We start from the raw sequence: 19,348 nt of genomic DNA, 5'->3' as shown, positions 1-19,348 counted from the left end.
GAGGGCAAAACAAGAGAGACACACACACACACACACACACACACACACACACACACACACACACACACACACACACACACACACACACACACACACACACACACACACACACACACACACACACACACACACACACACACATCCAGACCCATCCATACACTTCCTCTCATTAATAGTGAATCATGCGCATTTATACAAAATATAGGAATAAAAAGGAGCACACTCAGTAGAAGTCATGGGTGAAAAATAAAGGAACCCCAAAATTGCAAAAACACATACATACATATATATATATATATATATATATATATATATATATATATATATATATATATATATATATATATATATATATATATATATATATATATATATAAAACATGGTAAAAGCATAAAACATGGTAAAATCATGCAAGAAGTATTAAAAACACACAGGGCAAAGATAAGTGCTGGCAGATAAGTGCAAAATAGATTAAATTAATTAATAAATAGGAATATAAATAAAGATAAATAAGACATAGTAAAACCATTCACAAATCCATACCATCCTTTCACATAAAAGAAGCCTCCAATGAATAAGAGGGTAAGGGTTAGGGTTATGGGTAGCATAGCCCTAACCCCCGTCCCCGAGCCCAATGGACGCTGTCCTGGGTCGTCTGGAGTTGAAGGAGAGACCGTTGTTTAAGGTGACCGCATCGGGGGTCCACCTCCTCTATGCTGTCCCTCACAAAGCTGCTGGAGGCCTCAGTGCAGTGGAGCTGGTGAAGGGATAGCTCGATGGAAACAGAGAGGAGAGGAATGACGAGACGGGCCTGAGGGACTTTAGCTCTGGCTGTTCCAACGCGTTGTCGATCATGATGGTCACACCCACACCCACACAGGGGATAACGGGATGTTTAAACGGTAAAGTGAGTGTGTTGGGGTGTCTAAGAGGGGTTAGGGGGACCTGTGGTGGTTTAGGGAGCGGTGGGACGCCCTACTCCCCCTGAGTAGCGGGGGGGTGGGCAGGGGGGGGGCCGAGGTGGTTAACAGGGAGTGTAGTGTGGTGATGGAGGATAAAGAAAGATGACGACAGAAGAGAGATGCACTGCAAAGTCAGGGTGAGGGGGAGGGTGAGGGGGAGGGTCAGGGTGAGGGGGAGGGTGAGGGTGAGGTTGAGGGTGAGGGTGAGGGGGAGGGTCAGGGTGAGGGTGAGGGGGAGGGTGAGGGTCAGGGTGAGGGTGAGGGTGAGGGTGAGGGTGAGGGGGAGGGTCAGGGTGAGGGTGAGGGGGAGGGTGAGGGTCAGGGTGAGGGTGAGGGTGAGGGTGAGGGTCAGGGTGAGGGTCAGGGTGAGGGTCAGGGTGAGGGTGAGGGTGAGGGTCAGGGTCAGGGTGAGGGTCAGGGTGAGGGTGAGGGTCAGGGTGAGGGTGAGGGTGAGGGTCAGGGTCAGGGTGAGGGTCAGGGTGAGGGTCAGGGTGAGGGTGAGGGTGAGGGTCAGGGTGAGGGTGAGGGTCAGGGGGAGGGTCAGGGGGAGGGGGAGGGTGAGGGTGAGGGTCAGGGGGAGGGTCAGGGGGAGGGGGAGGGTCAGGGTGAGGGTGAGGGGGAGGGTGAGGGTCAGGGTGAGGGTCAGGGTGAGGGTCAGGGTGAGGGTGAGGGTCAGGGTGAGGGTGAGGGTGAGGGTGAGGGTCAGGGTCAGGGTCAGGGTGAGGGTGAGGGTGAGGGTGAGGGTCAGGGTGAGGGTGAGGGTGAGGGTGAGGGTCAGGGTGAGGGTCAGGGTGAGGGTCAGGGTCAGGGTGAGGGTCAGGGTGAGGGTGAGGGTGAGGGTCAGGGTGAGGGTCAGGGTGAGGGGGAGGGTGAGGGTCAGGGTGAGGGTGAGGGTGAGGGGGAGGGGGAGGGTGAGGGTGAGGGTGAGGGGGAGGGGGAGGGTGAGGGTCAGGGTGAGGGTGAGGGTGAGGGTGAGGGTGAGGGTGAGGGGGAGGGGGAGGGTGAGGGTCAGGGTGAGGGTGAGGGTGAGGGTGAGGGTGAGGGTTAGGGTGAGGGTGAGGGTCAGGGTGAGGGTCAGGGTCAGGGTGAGGGTCAGGGTGAGGGTGAGGGTGAGGGTCAGGGTGAGGGTCAGGGTGAGGGGGAGGGTGAGGGTCAGGGTGAGGGTGAGGGTGAGGGGGAGGGGGAGGGTGAGGGTGAGGGTGAGGGGGAGGGGGAGGGTGAGGGTCAGGGTGAGGGTGAGGGTGAGGGTGAGGGTGAGGGTTAGGGTGAGGGTGAGGGTGAGGGTGAGGGTCAGGGGGAGGGTCAGGGTGAGGGTTAGGACGCTAAGGACGGTCATTGGGACCCGACACACGTCAGCTCGTCTCAAAGTCGAGTGGTGGTACTGGATGCTTTAGTGCTGACTTAATAGTCAAATTAATCAATGTGTGTGTGTGTGTGTGTGTGTGTGTGTGTGTGTGTGTGTGTGTGTGTGTGTGTGTGTGTGTGTGTGTGTGTGTGTGTCTGTGTTTAATCTGTTAACACAGAGGTCCACCAGGCCTCTCTGGTGCTCTTCTGTCCGTTCGGTTGCTTCACTTATTTCCACCTCAACTGTTGAGGTCCACCTGGTAACTAATGACGCCACCGCCTTTCTGAATTCCCATTGGTGGAGCGGGTCCGCCTCCTCCCTCCCCTCGCGTCCCGCCGGTTCTGACCTTCAGGAGACCAGACGACCGGACCACCCTCCACACTCGATGGAAACAGAGAGGAGAGGAATGACGAGACGGGCCTGCGTTTTATTATAACACATTGGTAATGGTGTATCACGTGCGTCTGAGCCTAATGTGGGCCATTATGTTCTTAGTTTGAGAGAGACAGTCCAGGAAATGTTTGAGCAGGCAGGGCACTTAAAATGTGTGAGAGAAAGTGGGGGGATTTGTGCAGACTGACATAGGCTACTCATAAAACGTAGCCTAAAATAATGTAAAAGAAAATAAAATAAAAAAATAATACAAATATTAATCATAAAAATATTTAAAAAAATCCAAAGGAGCAGGCAAAAGGCTGGGATATGGTGGGGATTGGTCACGTTGACGGGAATGTTTAGTGACATATGGGAGGGTGGAGGGGGTTAAAAAAAAGTCTCAATCACTCTTCGACGTGCATGAAAACCAGCCGCGTAGTTATGAGGGAGGCCGTCCTCACACCGATCTTCCTCGTCGTCATCGTCCTCAATGTCCTCCGGTTCAACCAAAGCTACCCCAGCCTTAGCTGCAATGTTGTGCAACATAGCTGTCACACATATCACAAAAATCATCGGCTGAACACAGTTGGATCCACTTAGTTGTTTATTGCAATCATGCTTCATTAACAAATAAGACAGAAAAATAGTCCCTTACATGTGCACAATAAACACGAGGACTAAAACAATAGAAGCAGCAGACTTTACAAATCATCAACAGGTGAGCACGTATCTTTAATAACTGAACATGTTCTGCGGCCGTTTGGTTCCGAAAAATCAAGATTCAGTCTTAAGTAATTCACAACATGCATCATTATGCCATAAACCTCTTGGTTATTATGAATAAAATATAAAATCTGCTTTAAATCAGGTTGTAAATCAGGATTATGATAAAAATGATATCAGAGCCCTTAAGACCAAAATTGGTGCCGTCTGAAATTATACAAACATTTACCATCAATAGGTATTTTATGTATGTTTGAAATAATAAATGTGCTTATGTAACTATGGGAGATCTTAAAAGTCTTTTCATGGTTTATCATGCTATACCAGAAGAGAGAGAGAGAGAGAGAGAGAGAGAGAGAGAGAGAGAGAGAGAGAGACAGAGAGAGAGAGAGAGAGAGAGAGAGAGAGAGAGAGCTAGAGAGAGAGAGAGAGAGAGAGAGAGAGAGAGAGAGAGAGAGAGAGGAAGAGGGGGAGAGAGAGAGAGAGAGAGCGAGAGAGAGAGAGAGAGAGAGAGGACTGTAATTGCCACAGAGACACCGAGTCATCAGCCCTGTGTGTGTGTGTGTGTGTGTGTGTGTGTGTGTGTGTGTGTGTGTGTGTGTGTGTGTGTGTGTGTGTGTGTGTGTGTGTGTGTGTGTGTGATTTTGTGTGTGTGTGTGTGTGTGTGTGTGTGTGTGTGTGTGTCATTTTGTGTATGTGTATGTGTGTGTGTGTGTGTCATTTTGTGTGTGTGTGTGTGTGTGTGTGTGTGTGTGTGTGTGTGTGTGTGTGTGTGTGTGTGTGTGTGTGTGTGTGTGTTTACGACGCTGAGGGAGGAGGTCCTTTGTTTTTTCCCCGGCACAAAACGAGGTGTCCCGCGCCCGTTTTGTTTTCTACAACCGACACAGAGACGCTGAGGACCCCCCCCCCCACCCTACCGCCACCCCCGGGAGGAGGTCCTCCTGGGTGAAGGAGGACCAGAAGGTGTGGAGGTGTGTCAGTGTGTCTGAGGACCCTCCTCCACCTGGGGACACTCTGTAGAAGGACAGAGAGCCAGCAGGCCGGTCCAGATACACTCCTACTCTGGTGGAGCCAGCGGGGCGGAGAGGGAGGTCTGTCTCTGTATCGTTGTACCGGGCAGAGTAACAACCATCAGAACAATAAAGACTCCAGGACTTGTTGTTCCATCCAAGCCTGCTGTCATCACCCGCTCCTCTCCTTGTGATTCCTCTGTATGTCACTCCTATCCAAACCCATCCTTCCCACTCTACCTCCCAGTAACAGCGGCCAGTCAGAGCCTCTCTACCCAACACCTGGGGCCAGGAGTCAAATCTGTCTGGGTGATCCGGATACGACTGGTCCACTCCAACCCGCGTCACCTTCCTGTTGTCCTCAGACAGAGAGAGTTCTCTGAAGGCCGTGTTGGGGTCCAGTGTGAGGTCACAGGCATCTGAGGGAGAACCAGACATGATGAGCTGCTGAACCGCTCTTCATCCTCATCATCATCATCATCACTAGTACTGTTCTCCTGCGCTCTGTGTACATATACATAGCTATGAACACATACATTAATATACATATGTACACATTCATAGATACACACACCTCAACAATAACGTTATGAATACATCAACAACAATATTATGAAAACATCAACAACAACGTTATGAAAACATCAACAACAAACATCTCTCCTTGGATCCAGGACTTACCAAAGACAAGCAGCTCAGCGCTGTGATTGGCCGTGCCAGCGCTGTTGCTCGCCATGCAGCAGACCGTGTTCACGCCGTACCTCCCACCTCTGACGAAGAGGAAGCCCCTCTCCACCCAGGCCTCTGATTGGTTGACTGTGCTGTTCCTCTCCAGGGGCCTGCCGTTGTGGAGCCACTCTACTGTGGGCTCCGGCGTGCCGCCGGCGTTGCAGGTGTAGCGGGCCGTTTGGCCCACGGGCAACACGTGGGTAGAGGAGTGGAACTCTGTGATGCTGGGGGCCTCCTCCTCCTCCTCCGTGGGCATCACTGAACCTGAAGAAACCAGGAGGAGAGGAGTGAACGTCTACAACACGGATCTAGAGATGCAGCGTCAGACACTCCCTTCACTCTCTCCTAACACCTATGCGATACATCCACTGTGAACAGAGCTCATGGTACCGTGGCCGCAAGCTGCTCAGGGCCACAACCCCACCCCCCTCCTTGTGAGGGCAAGATTGCAGATTTTACATTGGCTACCTGACGTGAGAAATCATTTTTTTTATTAACAGAAGAATGCGTCATTGAGATTAAACATCACTTAAAGTGATCTTTGCCAAGACAGGCAGCAGTAGTCTACAGTCACACATAGCCTACACATAAAACCTAAGAAAAATAATACAAAATAAAATAAAAAACAAAAATAAAACAACTAAAACTGTCGGCAGGGGGGAGGGGGGATTTCAATATCACAAGACATTTCGGGAGGCTCAAGGAGGTGGATAATGTTTAAAGAAAAATAACGTTTTGCAAAAAAGCGTCTATGATAGACGTAAGGCTCAGGTGGGAGAGTGTGTCGATGGCGGGGCTGTTATCTCAATCTTGCCGTTGTCTTGAAACATCTGCATCCGCGTGTGTGCAGTGTGTGAATGCACGTGCATGTGTACGTGTGTGCGTGTGTGCCTGTGTGTGTGGTGTGTGTGTATGCGGTTTCCTGCACTGCCCTTGTCTTGAAACGTCTGCATTAGCGCGCCCATGTGTGCAGTGTGTGTGCGTGTGTGTTCATGCACGTGAGTCAGGGACGTGCACAGGGGGGTTGCTCAGGTTGCTTGGACAACTGCCCATATGCCCTCCTCGACTCAGGTTGCCCTTCCGAGGAAAAAAATTAAAAATAAATATATATTTTTTAATGATTTAATGGATGCAGAATTTCATGTAGGCCTAGATAAAAAAAATCGCCACTTGAAACATTTCATAAAGTAAGCCTAGCCTCATTCAATTCCGTTCGGGCACTGAGAGTGAAAGTCAGTAGGGGGAGGGCAAACTCTGCCGCGCGGCAACAGCCGCTTTTGCCGCCTCCCCTCTGCCGCCCTTCCCCCATTGAAATTAATGGAGGCGGCGAGTTGCCGCGCAGCGCTGCACGCGACCGGAACACCGGCACCTGTGAGACGACTGCCTTGATGTTCTCGGAAAAGGTGAATTTGAGAGGTATAACAAACAAACAATCATCATCACGTTTTATGAAATGAATTACCATCTTCATAAATCCAGGCTCAGTTTGCCACGTAACGTTTAGCCTAAATAATCAGACAGCTAGCTAGCTTGCAGACAAGCAGCCCGTTATCACATAGTCTACACATTTTTTGGGAGGCAAACTAAGCTACATGTCTGCTGATAGTTAGTTTCTAACATTTTGTTTCAACAAGAAGAATAAATGATGGAAGTAATGCATCACATGAATTCTTTCATTCAAAATGGTTCATGCCTAAATCTTATCACAATTTGGGTATTGTTTGTTATTGTTAAGTGAAGCCGAAATGCCCAGTGAAAAGAGGAGGATTCAGGAGAGAGAGAGACAACTAAAGGAGGCAGCAAAGAGGAAATCCGAAATCAAGAGCGGCTGTCTGACCTCCTCCTGCTGAGAGAAGGACATACCAATCGACAAAGAAGAGGTTCTGAAGGCTTCTCTTTTGAAGCTTTGCATTTTTAAAATGTCAATTTGGAGAAACTTATCAGTAACTTGATAGGATGTTGTTTAATTATGTTTGTGTTCATGTTATGTTCTTCTTCTTCAAGTCATGTTTTTCTGCATTATCGTTAGTAGTAGTTATTTCAGTGTTTTACTTATTTGTAATTATATATTAATAAAGACCCTGTTATTCTCAGTCCTTCATATAGCCTGTGAGTTGTTTATTTTTGGGGGGGGGGGGTGCCCTTTTTTCAGGTCAGAGCAACTGCCCCTCAAAATTCCTGTGCACGTCCCTGCCAGCAGCCCAATCTTTACTCTGAACCTTTAGAACCTCATAATGTTCTGACTCGGTTCTGAACACTTACTTTGGGTTTGGTGAAACTCTTCCTTCAACGGATCTTACTTTCCTTGCTTTTTTGCTTTTATATCTTCATACTACATGGGGCAGCAGACGTTTTTCACACAGAGAAACTAAGGTACAGCTTGCTTAATTTCATATTTTCTTTAGATTATTGGTCACAAACCGTATTGAACCGGATAAAATCTTTTCCTGGAAATGCGTCTGAAAGAGTACATTCACAACTTCCTGGTAATAAATACTTTAGATTGGACCTACTCCTACTAATGTGCTGGTGTCATATGCCATTGTTGGGAACACCAGGTACCGTTCCTGAGCGGCGTAGGCCATGGTGTGTCAGTGGTCGCGAAGGCACACGCCACAGGCCAATAAACGATCTCGGCGCATCCTATTATTGTGTACTTTGTAAACAGAAATATAGTAGAAATATAGTAGAATGTTACGGCGGTCTCACCTGTAGGCGAGTGTGTTTTGCTGAGGGAGGTGCAGTAGAATTCACATTCACATTTTTAATAAATATAATTATTTAATTCATGAATCCTTCACATTCCCACCGGTGAAGTATCCCTTTAAGGTGGTTATAACATTTGAGGGCTCTCTTCTAAATTGTAATAACGATTGGATATCGTCCTAATTCGGCTCTGCATGCATTATTTGGTCTATTCTCTAGAAGAGTTTCAATTTGATGTTTGTCCCATTTTATAAAATCTTGGTTCATGGAACCCTCTCTCTCTCTCCCTCTCTCTCTTTCTGTCTCTCCTCTCTCCTTTTCACTCTCTCTCTCTCTCTCCCTCTCTCTCTCTCGCCCTCTCTCTCTCTTTCTCTCTCTCTCTCTCTCTCTCTCTCTCTTTCTGTCTCTCCTCTCTCCTTTTCTCTCTCTCTCTCTCTCTCTCTCTCTCTCTCTCTCTCTCTCTCTCTCTCTCTCTCTCTCTCTCTCTCTCTCTCTCTCTCTCTCTTTCTGTCTCTCCTCTCTCCTTTTCTCTCTCTCTCTCTCTCTCTCTCTCTCTCTCTCTCTCTCTCTCTCTCTCTCTCTCTCTCTCTCTCTCTCTCGCTCTCTCTCTCTCTCTCTCTCTCTTTCTGTCGCTCCTCTCTCCTTCTCTCTCTCTCTGTCTCTCTATCTCTCTCTCTCTCTCTCTCTCTCCCGCTCTCTCTCTCTCTCTCTGTATGGAGGCCTTTTGCCCAGATTAAAAAGCCACTATAGGAGCGAGTTAGATGACTCAAATTAAAAAAACAAAACAAAGCAATCGCTGATTCAAAGTTAAACTAAAATGCTTTATCAAACAAAGCTTCAAACAAAGTGATTTGTACAGGTTAAACATGATAGTTCCTGTCACTAAATTACAATATACCTTTAAACAAACCTTTGCTGACAAAAACCGTGAGATTAAAATAGAACTGTCCCGTTTCCCTGACTCACTCTGATTTGTGTCACACTCAGGTGGATCCCATCCCTTAATTATGACATCGGTCCTGCAATAGCAGAGCTGAGCTATGGGGGGCGCCAGACAGAGAACAAACTCACATTCACATTCAAGTTAACCACAGTTATATCAAAACACCAGCTCTATCACTGGCAGCGGTAGTATTATTATTCATATCTCACATTCACATTCAAGTTAACTATAGTTATATCAAAACACCAGCTCTATCACTGGCAGTTGTAGTATTATTATTCATATCTCCTATAGCATTATACCTGTATTATTATTGCCAAACTGAGAGAGAGAGAGAGAGAGAGAGAGAGAGAGAGAGAGAGAGAGAGAGAGAGAGAGAGAGAGAGAGAGAGAGAGAGAGAGAGAGAAAGTGAGAGAGAGAGAGAGAAAGTGAGAGAGAGAGATAGACGTATAGTGTTTGTGTGTTTGTGTGTGTGTGTTGAGCACGGATAAACCAGTTATCCTCTTTAGTTCGTTAATGATTGATTAATTACAGCTCTAACTCAGCTACAGGTCTGTTTGATCTGAGGAGTTTCTGACAGCTTGGATAAGATCTCTTTTCTATGTTTGTTTGGTTTGTTGTCTTGTCTGTTTCCTAACTCTGAAAAGTCTGTAATCATTTTCTTCTCCTTCAAAGTGATAAATGTCTTTCCTTAGCTTTTTATCCGATTGTATTTTGATACGTTGGGAGTCCCATGCTATCACTGCAGGCGATACAAAGTACAGCAGAACTTAATAGCCTTGACGTGACTTTAATTCCACTGTTTTAACCTCCACCATTGTGACTGGGTCGTGGTGGTTTTATAGCTTTATATGGACTTCCTCAAAGCTTTGCTCTGTCTTGATACAGTTATGGGTGTGTTCTGGTGAAGCCCAGCCCTGACCATCATAAAGGTTCCAGGTGTAGTCAGCTGTCGTTCAAAGCCTCCTTCCTCATTCCATCTGTCCTCACTGAGGAGCCCAGCAGCTCAATCTTTACTCAGAACCTTTAGAACCGTGTTCACGTTCTGTCTCCGTTCTGAACACTTACTTTGTGTTTTGGCGAACACCTGAATCTCCTCCTTCAACTGATCTTACTTTCCATCCTTTTGTGCTTTTATATTTTCATACGACACGGGACAGCACACTTTTCACCACAGAGAAGTTAAGGTACAGTTTGCTGAATGTCATGTTTTCTTAAGATTATTGGTCATATATTCTCACTGTATTAATATATTCTAAATGAATCGGTTACCAGTCCAGGTTGATTGTTTCCAGGTTCCCGCTGTAAAAGAGATATTGATCTCAGAGAGACCACCTGTCTGAATAAGGAATACGGGTCAGAACATCAATAACTAGTTTCACTGTGTTGAGGGCGTTTTTTATATGGATCCTCTGGTCCAGGAACGGAACAGAACATTGGGTTCCAATGGAAAATGGTTTGGATTCAAACATTCCCTGTGTGTGTGTGTTTGTGTGTGTGTGTGTGTGTGTGTGTGTGTGTGTGTGTGTGTGTGTGTGTGTGTGTGTGTGTGTGCGTGTGTGTGCGCATGTTTAACACACGCAAGCACACACGAACACACGGTGTGTTTGTGTGTGTGTGTGTGTGTGTGTGTGTGTGTGTGTGTGTGTGTGCGTGTGTGTGCGCATGTTTAACACACGCAAGCACACACGAACACACGGTGTGTTTGTGTGTGTGTGTGTGTGTGTGTGTGTGTGTGTGTGTGTGTGTGTGTGTGTGTGTGTGTGTGTGTGTTGGGGGGTCCTGACCTTGATGACCATCCCAGGGATAGTGGTACCCGTCTTTCTTGCGGTTGGAGGCCTGAAGCCACGCGGGGACAGACTAGCCTCCAGATCCATACACACAGACACACACACACACACAGCGAGACAGGCAGCGAGACCGACAGCGAGACCGACAGACAGACAGACAGACAGACAGACAGACAGACAGACAGACAGACAGACAGACAGACAGACAGACACAGACACACACACAAGCAAACACACACATATATTTACACACACATACACAGTCATTAACACACAAACACACACATGAATGTGACTTTTGCAGGACAGTCATCCCAAAAGCATCCAGACCCACCCCCTGACTGGGAGACGAGGTGACGTGTGTCGGGGCTCCACTGACCGTCCTTAGCGTCCTTACCCTGCCCACCTGCCGTGCTGCTGTTTGGCTTGTTGTGGGCTTTGTGTGTGTGTTCAGTGATGTTTCTGTCTGGTCGTATTGGCTGTAGATGGATGGTTAAATAATGTCACGATCGGTCGTACTGCAGGCTCTCATTATGAAGTGCACTGAAGGTGTGCCTGTATCCGGCTATATAGAGAAGCCCCTGACTGCAGCCCGCAGACGGAGCCCACATGGAGGGGGCTGGCACTCAGTCCACATGGAGGGGGCCGGCACTCCGCCCACATGGAGGGGGCGGGTACTCATGCTGCGTTCGAGTATTCTCTGCGAACCGACTCGGATCTCGGATCTGACGCCACGCCCGTCCACATGGAGGGGGCGGCCACTCAGTTCACATTGAGGAATGGTCAAACAGCATTTCTGATCCTGTTTCTGACCTAAAATTACCTGAAATTAGAGTGTGCCCGCCCGAGCGAGTGATGCCTAAAACATGCAAGTAAGTGAGACTGTCAAAATGCTTAATATATTTGGTAATATTCATGCAATTATGTATTATGTCTTGTTAACTACTTAATCGTCTTTTACGTTTTAGTTACGCCTAGCATGTTCCCCCCAACATGCTAGGTCGATTTTCAGCATCATAAGGTTGAGTGATATAGTCATGTCATACACCGTTTGAAAGCTTAGGTTCTCAGGAATGTCAACCATTCGGTGGAATAAATATGTTCAGTGAATATAGATCAAATATATCCTAGTGTCTTAGGTCAAAATAGCCCCCCTCACCCTCCTCCTCCCTTGGTCCATTCTAACTTTATCGTCGTTGTGGATATCCTTTCTTATACAAAGCAGCCGAAAAATAGAAAACCGAAACGCTGCAATGTTTTTTTGTAGAAAACTGCTTTTATGTTTATACTGGTTTTCTTTGACTTTTAGAGACACGTCAGTGTAATTGTGGATGGCGAGAGCCCTGAAATACAGCTGGACAGCAGCGGTCTACATCACTGCCCCTTCTGCAGATACAAAGGGTCAAAATGTGATATCGACCATCACATTAAATGCCATGCCTCGGTTAAATACAGAGGTACATTTTCTTATTTTTGTATTATTATTATTTATATTATTATTGTTATTATATATTTGTATGTATGTAATGTATGCCGTTTACTCACCAAGGTCTGCAGAGGAGCTTTCAGGAAGCAGGAAGAGAAGACGGGAGGAAAAAAAGCTACAGGTACGTGTCATATACTGTAACGTGTGATGTTGTCTTAGAGCAATTGTGAAAGACTATAGTCTTACCACCCTCCCACCACTAATACATTTCAGGATAAAGATCTCTGCACAAAAAGGGCTAGAGTTGCTCCAACAGCATCCAGCTCTGAAGGATCAGGTCATGTATAGACTGTTAATCCAGGTGAATCCATGTAGGCCTACACATATTCAGAGTGTTTGTGAGATATGATTGATTCTATTAGGCTTCTACTTCCAAATTAAGTTGTACACATATCTCCATCAATATACAAGTTATAGCCTACTCCATGGCTGATCTATTGCGCATACTAGGGCCTACTTTTATTATTCCATTGTATTGGCCTACTAAACATTACAGACAACAATCTGTTTTATTTCCAGACAAAACTGAAGACCAGGAACTGGAACCTGGGAACCTGGTATATAATATGTGTGTAATGTTGGAGGTTGTTTGTATAGCCAGATGAAATTGTCTGATGACTAGTTGAATAGTGTTTTTTATCACTGAAAACTCATCAGTAGTAGTAGCCTTTGTTTGCATACCATTTTGTGGTTTTGGGAGGGTAGGGTGACAAGTACAGACACAAATAATTTTTCTTTCTTCTTCAAGGAAGATGATGTTGTCCTGAAGGACACAATTCAGGCAGCAGCATGGTGCCAGTTACAGTCCTTCAAGGACAGCGTTTCTCTCCCAGAGGTCATTGGGATGGAAGGTTGGGAGCAGATGGCAGCATCAACACAGCGCAAATCCCATGACGGCGGGGATGAGGAAGAAACGTGGAAACCATTCCAATTCTCATTCAGATTACATACTGACTATGAACTGTTCTGTGTGGAGATGATGGACAGGAGAAACCTGAAGGTGTTTCCCTCTTTTGAGTCAAACACCTCTCCCCCTCCCCGTCCTCCCTCCCCGTGACGCCTGCGCCACACGACTCCAATGTAGTCTGATGATGCAGCATAATGGCGGCGCTTGGCAGCTATGGCGGCGGTGACGGCGATGTCGGGCGACAGAGCGTGAAGCAAGAGTGGCATCCACCTCACTGAGGAAGGCGTCAGTGTGTTCCCCCTTTGTTGTTTGACTTTGTTTGTTCTACTCTTTATTGATTTATCTTTTATGTTAATAGTTTACAATCTATTTTTTGTAGTTGTTATTTTTTAATTGTTTTGTTGAATAAAAAGACTGTTGTTAGTGCTCCTGTGATTGGTGTAACTTAATGTGCTTCACACATGTAGCTTTTCATTATGTCTATTGACGTACATTTTTTGCCCTTAGATGTGGTCACTTCGTTATTCCTCACATTACATCTGTTAAGGTCATACCTTTGGGTCCCAGTCTTCATAGTTCCCCAAATCTTATTTTGGCTCTTACTGGGCCTGTAACTCACAGACAGACAGGTACAGGAGTTCGGACACGTTGCATTGTTTACAGGCAAGGGTGGATTACCGCACGGGCACACCGGGCACATGCCCAGGGGCCCAAGGGCGGCCCTAAGCCAGAGCTTCTGTGTGAAGTCGCTGTTAGTAACTTTTAATGTTGCATTGTCGAGGCAATCAGTAGAGAAATACAAAAATTCAAGCGAAAACGGCAATAGTAGGGCTATTAATACTGAGTAAAAAAAAAAAAAGATCACTAGGGGGCACTATTTCACTTAGTGAATTTGAGACAGGTCACGAACAAGGCACTGTGATTTAAACATTGAGCACGGCGAACGGTAGTAACGTGAACTCTTAAGTGGAACCTTAATAGGTCCATGAGTGGAACAGTTAAGCGAAAAAATAAATAAAAATAAACAAGAGAATATGTATTTGCAAGTCGTTTAGGCTATGCTTAACTTTATAATAGTTCCATGGTACGCAGCAAGAAAGATACCCAGTCACAATACTCCCGTACCATCTGTTTGTATAGTTTAATTAACAGCATGGGCTCCCGCTAGCTTAACATAGTATTACCGTTTCTTGCATTAACAAGAGCAGCAGAAATCTGCTCAATCGTCAGTGGTCGGAGTGCCCGCCCCCTCCATGTGGACTGAGTGCCCGCCCCCTCCATGTGGGCGGAGGGCCGGCCCCCTTCATGTGGACTGAGTGCCCGCCCCCTCCATGTGGGCTCCGTCTGCGGGCTGCAGTCAGGGGTACTTGGCATTTTTAGACAGATGAGGAAGCCGGAGCCAATACGTCATGTGTTAGTGTTTAGTGTTTCAGGCAATGTTTATGTGTATTGTGTTGTTCTATGCCCCTCTGGCTAGCGTCGCCAATAACCGGAGGGTTACATGTTTACCATCTGGTAGACAACCACATCCTCCATAAGCCATCCTAGGTGAAAGTGTGTGTGTGTGTGTGTGTGTGTGTGTGTGTGTGTGTGTGTGTGTGTGTGTGTGTGTGTGCGTGTGTGTGTGTGTGTGTGTGTGTGTGTTTTGATATAATAAAGTGTTGAATATTATTATATGTAACCTCTTAATACATACCTATATATATATATATATATATATATATATATATATATATATAGTGGTCGTCGTATTATAGGGATGGGAATACGGTAAACAACCCCATAATCTCCTGTATAGTAATATGCTATATATATACATATAAATAAAGCATATCAGGGTTTAAAAAGAGGTGTTCCCCATATGAGGGTCCGTTTGTGGATCACGTAGACAACATATTAGGAGTTATCATGATACTATTAAAGGATGTTCTATTAATTGTGTTTATTATAAGATATATGTATTAACCTACGTATCATTAGTAGATAGTCTATTGTGTGAATGAGTAGGCGTAGGCCAATGGTATCTAGGCATGCGCACTAACGGCGTGTCTATTGGTCAGGAGGTCATAACACTGGGGGGTAGGTGTGTCGGGTATTCTGTGGATCACCTATAGGGGATATATATCGAACTAGTGCAGAATGAAGATAACCCTGATCCTCCAAACACCCTGATCCTCCAAACACCCTGATCCTCCAAACGTCTGAGCGCTAGGCTAAGCTAGTAGACTCGTCATAGCGGCTGCAGAAGAAAGGAGAAGAAAGAAAAACAGCTACTACAACCTGCACTGAAAAAAGTTTTTAGTTCAACTAATTAAAAAATTTTAGGGTAACAGTTCACATCTATATTGTATAAGTTGAGCCAATGAAAAAATAAAACTTGTCTCAAACTGTATTTTCTATGTCCATGGAAACTATATTTTAAGACTTGGCCAAAATCATATTTTCTTGTTAAAAGGAAGCCAATTAATTTAAATGTAATGTTTTATCTAACAAAAATATATAGATTTTATCAAACAATTGTTTATCATTTAATAAATACAACTAAATAGAAATTATTTGTTTTATCCAATCAAAGATATATATTTTATCAAACAAATATTTATTATTTCAGAAATACAACTAAATAGAAATTATTTGTTTTATCCAATCAAAGAGATATAATTTTATCAAACAAGTATTTATTATTTCAGAAACACAACTAAATAGAAATTATTTGCTTTATCCAATCAAAAAGATATATATTTTATCAAACAAATATTTATCATTTAAAATATAAAACTAAATAGAAATTATTTGTTTAATAAAAAATATATATATCAATAATTCTCATGACACATTGATATCAATTAACTAACTTATAAAATGATAAAACATGACATTTTACAGGGTATCTGCATGGTTGTAATTTAACACTTGAGAAATGCAAAAACAGTCAAAACCCTGATTTAAATTAACAGTGTTCCAAGTTACTAACGTTGGGATGCCAAATCTGGCTGAAATGTAAAGTCGTCCTGATTTAACCAAACAGTGTACAATTGCAAGACATCAACGGTGGGATGCCAAACCTGGCTGAACTGTAAAATCCTCCTGATATAACCAAACAGTGTACAATCCCAAGACATTAACGGTGAGATGCCAAACCTGGCTGAACTGTAAAATCCTCCTGATATAACCAAACAGTGTACAATCCCAAGACATTAACAGTGAGATGCCAAACCTGGCTGAAATGTAAAATCCGTCAGTCAAGTCTCAAGTCAGTCAGTCAAGTCTCATGTCAGTCAGTCAGTCAAGTCTCAAGTTAGTCAGTCAGTCAAGTCTCAAGTTAGTCAGTCAAGTCTCAAGTCAGTCAGTCAGTCAAGGCGCAAGTAAGTCAGTCAGTCAAGTCTCAAGTCAGTCAGTCAAGTCTCAAGTCAGTCAGTCAGTCAAGTCTCAAGTCAGTCAGTCAGTCAAGTCTCTAGTCAGTCAGTCAGCTCTCAAATTAGTCACACCACATATGTATGCCAGCTAGTCAGCTGCAAAAGCAAACACTACTACTGACTAATGCTACTTTACTTGCTACTGTTACGATGCAACTAAGCTGTACTGTATAGCTGGTCATAGAGCTTCTTGACCTTGGTGGTCATGCCTTTCGGGTCCAGCTCCATGAGGACTTTCTGGATATATTCAAATGTCTGTTTCAATGTCTTTGGATATTCCATATTGAGAACATAAAGGAGTCCCATGAGAATGGCGACAGCATTTGCGACAGACGGCAACTCGTTCACAACCTCTTGTCCCTCAAGTATAATGCCAATGTCTTTGGGTGCAGCTTGTGCATCTCTGATGATGTAGATTGCCATGGTTGCCCCCTGAAGAATGTGTTCAGCCTCTTCCTTCTCCGACACCTGGAAGAGAACAGAACGAACAGTAAAGAACATACAGTGCATTCGTAAAGTATTCAGACACCTTCACCCCCCCCCCCCCCCCCCCATATAGACTTAATTTTAAATGGATTCAATTAACTCATCTTTTTTATCATCAATCTAAACAATATCCCATCATGACAAAGCAAACTTTTTTTTTTAACCCTTGTGCCGTCTTCGGGTCAAGGAAGGAGGAAGGGGGGAAGGGAGGAAAGAAGGAAGGTAGGAAGTAACCATAACAACCACTCGTGCAATATGGGAAACACATGAAATAACCTGATAAAGAAAAATACTGCACAGAAAATATTACATTTTGTTAAATGGCAACTACAATGTAAACATGCTACTAATGAGATCCTTGCTTGTGTTGTATGAACTCTAAATGTACGACGCTTTGGATAAAAGCATCTGCTAAATGACATTGTAACAAACAAATTCCTTGACTTTCCACATGGAATATGCTTTTTAAACTTCCATGATATTCCAGAAATTCCATGACCCGTGGGAACCCCGGAAGATTATGTAGTAGATGTGGATGGATCACAGAGTTTCTCCTGACTAATGTTTCAGATTTGAGTTTGAATAGAATGTACCCTGATTGTTGAATATACAGTGCATTCGTAAACACTCATATCAAGTGGACAGTCTTAGCTAGCATTACACCTGTACAGTAATCTTGCCTTACCAGGAATTCTTGGACCAGATCATCCATTGATTCTCTCATGTTGATGATGAGACATTTGAGAGCGATCTCCCTCCTTGTACCGATATCAGTATCCTGCATGAAGACAGTGACAATGATTAATAATACTTGTTCAGTCCATCCATTCAATCAGTGTGAGTTGACAAAACATCTGTACATACCTTTTCTACAACTGGCAGGAGCTTTGTCTTCTCCCGAGTTGCTCCACCCTTCTTTCTGACAACCTGAATCAGTTCGATGCACTTCTCGTCAAGTTTCTCCATGAACCTTGCTTCAAGGGGTATTGTGGTTACTCTGTGGAACTCTGCATTTATCTAGGGAACATACATATATACAGTATAGAGAGAGATGGATAAATGACATGTGCCTCAGGCAAAAGCATGTGATTTAGCTTTACATTCATTTGATTACATTTTACATTTTGATCCATGTTATGAATAAAGCCAGTGTACCTCTTGGACTTCGAAGAGTGCTGGCCATCTCTCAATAATATCCTCCAAAGATGCTTTCTTGTTGACAATTTCTTGCCTCCGAAATGCGAACGTCTGAGCCATCTTCGCTCTTATTGTTTTGCCATTGTTCCTTTTCTTTACTTCAGTCAAAAGGGCTATTCTCTCTTGTTCCATGGACTCAGGGGTCTCGCCATGAGGTAGAGATGGGTAATGGTTAGACTCGGCTCTCCTGGGTTTTTTTATGTTCTTTGCTGGGTGGGCATCGGTGGGGGATTTTCTTTTGACAGAATTCACAGTCAGCTCGTCAGATGATGAACTGTGTGATTTTAGGTATGTGCGATAGTTATACATCTTCGTCTTGAGCCTCTGTTTCCATCCGTAACTGTGGTTGAAGGACCCTGGTTCTTTCAGACAGGGGTGTGTCTGTGTGAGCGCCTGTGCCACTTCACTCAAGTCTGCATCACTAGGATAGGATCTGTACGAATAGACTTTGTCAGCGAGTCTTTCAAGTATGTCGGAAATCATTTTAGAGCTGGGAGTCAATCTAACCTGGTTGCTCTGATACTCTGCATTTCCAGCCTTAAGTTGAGATTCTGTGGAAAGTGAGAAAGTAGGGATGATGAACACCTTGGGCCACTGCTCCTTTCTGAAGGTGTCCAAGGAAGCGTCGCTTACAGGTAATGTATCATCTGAGCATGCAGATGAAGAGATACTTGCATCATCTTGGCTGTGAACATTGGCCTCATTCACAGAGAGGTCAACTGGCTCAAAGACTAATGTCACAGGGGGGGGTTGAACAACCTTCAAAGTGGCAAGATCCTTCAGGTCTGAAGTTTTAGTTAAGTTAACCCAACTGCTAAAGTCAGCATCGTAGTACTGAAGCCGTATTTCATTAGTTAGACCAGAAATATTCTTTATTTCTTCGATGACTTCGTCAACGGAGCCAGGGATGCCATTCGGAAGCTCCAGCTTGATGCAACTGTCCTCTTCTAAAATCACCAGGAGCCGTGTGACACTCGCCATGTCTAGAGATCCTGTGAGTGGGAGGGAAAGAGAGGGAGAGACACCTTAGGTACCCATTAACCCCATACCAGATTGACAAATTAAACAATATAAACAAACAAAGAAATAGGTATAACTAAATTATTGACACTTAAAATTAAGACATTAGGCTTTCATTTCAACTAACATTTTCTCATTTAAGGGAGAATTCCGGTCATTTTCCAAATAAAGCTCTAGGTTCCTGAGTGCTACCATAGGAAAAGTCCTGAAAAAAATATGTCCAGCCACGATCGAGCTCCCCTGCTACTAGC

At 44.8% G+C, this 19,348-nt stretch overlaps 1 protein-coding gene and 1 long non-coding RNA gene across 4 annotated transcripts; one reads left to right on the top strand and one right to left on the bottom strand.

The window, feature by feature from the left end:
* The first annotated feature begins 11,373 nt into the window (after nucleotides 1–11,373).
* LOC115539223 (uncharacterized) lies at nucleotides 11,374–12,767 on the top strand. 2 transcript variants are annotated; one of them, XR_003975762.1, is made up of 5 exons: nucleotides 11,374–11,457; nucleotides 11,895–12,042; nucleotides 12,135–12,192; nucleotides 12,285–12,372; nucleotides 12,591–12,767. It is a non-coding gene; the product is annotated as an uncharacterized LOC115539223 (long non-coding RNA). The 2 variants fall into 2 exon arrangements; XR_003975761.1 differs by lacking the exon at nucleotides 12,591–12,767 and having other exon boundaries at nucleotides 12,285–12,382.
* A 2,994-nt stretch (nucleotides 12,768–15,761) lies between these two features.
* Nucleotides 15,762–18,842, bottom strand: LOC115539239 (uncharacterized). 2 transcript variants are annotated; one of them, XM_030350344.1, is made up of 6 exons: nucleotides 18,711–18,842; nucleotides 18,585–18,628; nucleotides 18,036–18,510; nucleotides 17,745–17,897; nucleotides 17,566–17,658; nucleotides 15,762–16,862 (listed from the first exon to the last, which is right to left on the bottom strand). In XM_030350344.1, exons 2-6 carry the CDS (start codon nucleotides 18,605–18,607, stop codon nucleotides 16,551–16,553), a joined length of 1,056 nt encoding a protein of 351 aa, XP_030206204.1. In that variant the 5' UTR covers nucleotides 18,608–18,628; nucleotides 18,711–18,842; the 3' UTR covers nucleotides 15,762–16,550. The 2 variants fall into 2 exon arrangements, with proteins under 2 accessions (XP_030206204.1, XP_030206203.1); XM_030350343.1 differs by lacking the exons at nucleotides 18,585–18,628; nucleotides 18,711–18,842 and having other exon boundaries at nucleotides 18,036–18,571.
* Nucleotides 18,843–19,348: the final 506 nt, after the last annotated feature.

The sequence above is a fragment of the Gadus morhua genome, unplaced genomic scaffold (genome assembly GCF_902167405.1).
Source record: "Gadus morhua unplaced genomic scaffold, gadMor3.0, whole genome shotgun sequence".
In the NCBI taxonomy this organism is placed as follows: Eukaryota; Metazoa; Chordata; class Actinopteri; order Gadiformes; family Gadidae; genus Gadus; species Gadus morhua.
This window is presented reverse-complemented; position numbering and strand designations above follow the sequence as displayed.